Here is a 2,629-nt window from a genome sequence, read left to right as displayed (position 1 = left end):
AAGATACACATTTGCACTTGTTCTATCATGGTGTTGAGCCAATAAGCCTATAGCATGTTTGTCAGATAATGATCTACAGTTATGCATATCTTCTTAGATCTTACAGCTTATGAAAAAGATTCAGTTCAAAACAAAGGAAGGGGAGGAGGTTTACTTTAATGAGAATGGAGACCCATCAGCAAAGTATGAAATTATAAACTGGCAGCCAACAGAAAAGGGCATTGTGGACTTTGTCACAGTTGGTCTTCATGATGCATCTTTACCTGCAGACAAACAGCTGAATCTGCAAAATAAGTCTTTGATTTGGGCACAGAACTCCCAACAGGTATGATACAATGTTATCATTGAAGCTGTTGAATACAGTCTATTTGAAGTGGTATAATTGCCCATACTTCTTTCTCATGGTTGTTTTGTTCATGCAGGTGCCTTTGTCAGTTTGCAGTGAGAAGTGTCCTGCAGGAAGTCGCAAGGTTCTCCAGAAAGGAAAGCCAGTCTGCTGCTATGACTGTTTAAGATGTGCAGAGGGAGAAATAAGCAACATTACAGGTGTAGTGATATTATACAGGTAGAAAATAAAAAAGGCCTATAGCACATTTCTCACCTCCTCATTGTGGTACATGAATATGCAAATAGTTTTGTTCTCACCTACTGAGGTTTTGACATTTGACCTCTCTCTCTCTGAAACTGCAATAAATGCATTCATTGCATGGATTGAATTGTGTTTGTGCAGTATCATTGACAATTGTACTCATACAATCCAGATCATTTATATTGATACCATGCAACCATCACAACTCTATTTGTTATCTGGTACTCATGTAGTGTCTGTAATGTATGCAAAGAAAATATGCAAAATAGAGAAAAATGTAAGACAAATATACTAGCAAATCCAACACCTGCTTTAATATCTTTTTTTTTTAGATTCTATTACCTGTGTGCGATGCTACCCTGAGTTCTGGTCAAATGAGAGAAGAGATGCCTGTGTGAAGAAGAAGGCAGAGTTTCTATCTTATGAAGAGATTATGGGAGCACTGCTCACTGCAGCATCCTTATTTGGAACATGCATCACTAATGTTGTGGCACTCATTTTCTTCAGATACAGAAAAACTCCTATTGTCAGGGCCAACAACTCTGATCTGAGCTTCCTGCTGCTCTTCTCCTTGACTCTGTGTTTCCTGTGTTCTCTGATCTTCATAGGCCGGCCCACTGAGTGGTCCTGCATGCTGCGACACACAGCATTCGGCATCACCTTTGTCCTCTGTATCTCTTGTGTTCTGGGGAAAACTATAGTGGTGCTCATGGCCTTCAGGGCCACACTTCCAAGTAGTAATGTGATGAAATGGTTTGGGCCTGCACAGCAGAGACTCAGTGTTCTGTGTTTCACTCTCATACAAGTTATTATATGTGTCCTCTGGTTAACAATTTCTCCTCCTTTTCCATTTAAGAATTTTAAGGAATTCAAGGACAAAATCATCTTAGAGTGTGCTCTGGGTTCAGCTGTAGGCTTTTGGGCTGTACTTGGATACATTGGACTTCTAGCCTTGTTTTGTTTTATTCTTGCTTTTCTTGCCCGTAAACTGCCTGATAATTTCAATGAAGCCAAATTTATCACCTTTAGCATGCTGATATTTTGTACAGTCTGGCTCACTTTTATCCCAGCGTATATCAGCTCTCCTGGGAAGTTCAGTGTTGCTGTTGAAATATTTGCTATTCTGGCCTCTAGTTTTGGACTGCTGTTTTGTATTTTTATTCCGAAATGTTATATTATCCTACTGAAACCTGAGAAGAATACAAAAAAGAATATGATGGGGAAGGGGGCACTAAAGTAATTCTGAAAACTTAAAATAATATGATGGCTAATGCGTTTTACACATGTTATGCCTTCCATATTAGAGACTTTAACAAAGAGATATGTAAATGTATCTACCTTTCACCAATCCAACCTATCCCATTTGCTCTGTTTTGGTTTTACCTACTGCAACTTTACTGTTTTGCTTAATTTTAGCAGTCCATCCATCCATCCATTTCCTTACACTTATCCAGGGCCGGGTTGCGGTGGCAGCAGGCTAAGAAGGGTTGTCCAACACGTCCCTTTCCCCAGCAACCTTTGTAACATTATAAGCCACGGCTGCAGCTTTTTCACTCTCTTTCTCTGCTTCTCCCTTCAGGCACCCACTCTGGTATGGTTTTGTTATGCTGCCTTAGTTACTTACTTTTGCTTTCACGTGCCGTCAAACCCTCACACATACTTCAGGTTTCACTAACGTCCACACCTCATATTTGAATTATTCCGGCCATATTGAATTTAGTTTAAATTAGTTCAACTGATGACATTTGGTTTGTCTTGTGCAATAAAATTTCTCTTTTTCAATGTTCATATAGTGTGTCTCCCTTTTGTTGTGGCAACTTGAGCTAGGTCGTAACAAATTGGGCCTCATCTATTAATCCTAGTCTGGTAAAAAAGTTAGTTTGGTAATGCAGGTGCCGGAAGGCGCATGATGTTGATTACTCGACTGACTAGTTGAGTTGGTCCAACTCTGTGCTGTTTTGGCTGCGTGCTTTGTTACCAGAGCTGCATTGGTTCATTGTTTTTGCTCTAGTTCCTGGTTTTGTGGGGAATTCACTATGT

General features: G+C 39.9%; 1 protein-coding gene across 1 annotated transcript in view; it reads left to right on the top strand.

Moving 5' to 3' along the window:
- LOC116379431 (extracellular calcium-sensing receptor-like) overlaps nucleotides 1–1,829 on the top strand; it is a 3,323-nt gene extending 1,494 nt beyond the window's left edge. The window contains exons 3-5 of the mRNA XM_031841389.1: nucleotides 96–325; nucleotides 423–546; nucleotides 922–1,829. Of these exons, the coding sequence (XP_031697249.1) occupies nucleotides 96–325; nucleotides 423–546; nucleotides 922–1,829 (1,262 nt within the window). The remainder of the gene's footprint in view (nucleotides 1–95; nucleotides 326–422; nucleotides 547–921) is intronic.
- The last annotated feature ends 800 nt before the right edge of the window (nucleotides 1,830–2,629 follow it).

This window comes from Anarrhichthys ocellatus, unplaced genomic scaffold (assembly GCF_004355925.1).
Source record: "Anarrhichthys ocellatus isolate YVR2014 unplaced genomic scaffold, GSC_Weel_1.0 scaffold4313, whole genome shotgun sequence".
Lineage (NCBI taxonomy): Eukaryota > Metazoa > Chordata > Actinopteri > Perciformes > Anarhichadidae > Anarrhichthys > Anarrhichthys ocellatus.
Note: the sequence above shows the minus strand (reverse complement) of the source record. Positions and strands in the feature narration are given on the sequence as shown.